At 42.3% G+C, this 2,678-nt stretch overlaps 1 protein-coding gene across 4 annotated transcripts in view; it reads right to left on the bottom strand.

The window, feature by feature from the left end:
- Positions 1-2,678, bottom strand: part of ABL1 (ABL proto-oncogene 1, non-receptor tyrosine kinase) — a 231,201-nt gene that overhangs the window by 57,145 nt on the left and 171,378 nt on the right. For 2 of the 4 annotated variants that reach the window (XM_018558546.1, XM_018558545.1), the window contains exon 2: positions 398-571. In XM_018558546.1, coding sequence (XP_018414048.1) covers positions 398-571 — 174 coding nt within the window. The remainder of the gene's footprint in view (positions 1-397; positions 572-2,678) is intronic. The other 2 variants (XM_018558548.1, XM_018558547.1) reach the window with 1 other exon arrangement.

Genomic DNA, 2,678 nt, shown 5'->3' with positions numbered 1-2,678 from the left:
GAAGAGAGAGGAAGAAGGAAGAGAGAGAGAGAGAGAGAGAGACAGACAACTGTGGTCATAGGCTCGCAGGGAATTGGCTCTTTCTTAAGTAGTCAAATTCTCTGGCAAGTTAAAAGGCACATCACGGTTAATTAACTGCTTATATAAAGGAACAAGGGAATTGTTTGGTTAGTGACAGGCGCTCCTTAAAAAAAAAAAAACTGGATCATGTGCTAATGACAATTTTGTTGCACAAAGTTTCCTATTGATGTCTATGGGACCAAAAATCACCATAATCTGCCAAAAAGTAGCTCCCGTACTTTTTCCAGACACACCAGCAGTCTTTGCTCCTATACATCTGACCCGCCATTACATGTTCCCTGGAAAAGGAAAGACAAAGTATCCCATTAGGTCTTACCTTTAGTGATGCTGAGAGTATTGTCCCCGCTGGCTACAAAGTCATACAGCGCAACAAACAGATTGGGGTCATTTTCACTTGGTCCCGATAAGAGGTTTTCCTTGGAGTTCCACCGAGCAGCTTCACTCAAACCTTGAGGCTCAAAGTCAGATATAGTTGGTCTTTGCAAGGCTTCTGTAGAGAAAACAAAGAAGAAACGTGTTATATTATAATGTCCAATATGAATATCACAAAGTCACAGCTAACACAACTCAATAAACATCTCCCATAATGTAACCGGTGACCAAAGTACAAACAGCCACCAGAAGGCCACAGCTCACATGTATTTGCATCCACAATGACAGACATGAATCTACATGGTATGACAATATTTTTTTCGATAGAAGCTGCAAAGTAGAACCACCCAATGATTGGTCAGGACTCTACTGGTGACATTTCCATGCAGAGTTCCCAGGTTTACACACATACTGTGCCCTTTATGAGGGGTTCCCACTCTCACTGCTGGATTTGATCTATTTTACATTATAGAGCATGTAAAAGGAGGAGCTGAAACTTTGTATGGTTGGGAAGGAGACCCAAAACGTCCACATGGAATGACAGAGGGACCTCATCTTGGGGTATGCAAGATATGGGTAGATGGAATCTCCCCTGCAGGCTATTGTATTCTGACAGATGGTGCCTGCAGCCGTCAGAATATCCAAACACCCGACTGTATCGATATAATCAATCACAAAATCAACTTTTGTCAAGCCAGATCGTACCGGCAGGCCCACCCACAGACTGAATTCCAACTGATTCAGCAGAAAACCAACTTTTGTGCCGGAATGAAGTAACTTCTGTCCACGTCTATGAGTGTTTCATCATCCGTGGCCAGCCAATGTAAAAGGCAGGGGCCTCAGGATGGAGAAGATCAAAGGAAGATGGCAGCAGCAACAGCGCAATGGGGGTGGGGCACATACATCACTTTAAATGGTACATTTGCTAATTCATACCAGAACAAATCCTGCAGGCTTTTCACATATTAAAGAAGGACTCCGGGCAAATTACAAATTAACCTTTGCAGCGGGGCTACCCCTGCACTGCAAGAGTTAATTGCTCATTTTGGTCAAAGGTCTAAAAAAAAAAAAAAAAGAAGGATATACTCACCTGATCCATTATCCTGCTTGTCTGTTAGACCAGTCCCCACAGCCTCTTCTCTCCAGGGTTCTGGCAGTCTAAGCCCTGCTGTCATCACGTTTAATACAAGTCCACTGCCTTGCATTAGACCTGAGCACGCCGAGGGACTGGGGAATCAGGTGAATGTATATTTTGTTAATTTAAACCCTAGACCAAAGTGAGCATTTAACTCTTATAATACAGGGGTAGCCCCACTGCAAGGGTTAATTTGTTCATTTAAAATGACCTTAGACTCCATTGAATCCATTCTAGCCACTAGGGGGAGCTTTCAGTGGCTCAGAACAACTACTATTGCCCCTTTTCTTAACAGCTGTAGAGCTATCAGCCACACAAGGAGTGCACTGCTTGTGATGAGTTGGTCCATGTATATGCTTGCATTGGGAGAAGCGGCTGTAAACCAATAAGCAGGAAGCAATACCCGTGTATGTGATGAACATACAAAGCTGCCTCCAGCTCCACATGTGATTACAAATGATACACAGATACAAGGTGTGTATGATACTGAAGACAATTGACTTCAAGACGATTTTTTAATGTTACATACATAGTATTTGAGGTTGAATAAAGTCATTAGTCCATCAAGTCCAACCTATTAGGATCTCATTCTAGGAGTACCCGTACCCCTGTATATTACGGTCCCTTAAGAAATCGTCCAAACGTTTCTTGAACAATTCCACATTATTTGCTGAAATCACTGTCTGTGGCAGTGAGTTCCAGACCCTAACCGCTCTAACTGCGAAGAACCCCTTCCCCCTTGTGCTGGAATTTTTTTCCCACCGATTTTAGGTGGTGGCCTCTAGTTTTTGTAATGGAGTTAATTTTAAACAGTTTATCGCTAATGTTGCTACCACCATTGAACATTTTGTACATGGGGATCATATCCCCCCTTAATCTCCTCACCTCCAATGTGAACATGTTTAAATTTAATGTCAATCGTAAAAATGTAAAGAAAAAAAGCGAGAAAAAGGCTGATGCATATTTTTAGATGAATACATAGGAGTAGTAAGGGGTGTTTATATTTATGTTGTGACTACAATATGGCTAACTTCCTGAAGGTGTTGGATACTCTGTGGTCACCTACTCTGTTTGCACAGTGTCCACTACT

The sequence above is a fragment of the Nanorana parkeri genome, unplaced genomic scaffold, assembly GCF_000935625.1.
Source record: "Nanorana parkeri isolate BGI_ZX_2015 unplaced genomic scaffold, ASM93562v1 scaffold345, whole genome shotgun sequence".
In the NCBI taxonomy this organism is placed as follows: Eukaryota; Metazoa; Chordata; class Amphibia; order Anura; family Dicroglossidae; genus Nanorana; species Nanorana parkeri.
Note: the sequence above shows the minus strand (reverse complement) of the source record. Positions and strands in the feature narration are given on the sequence as shown.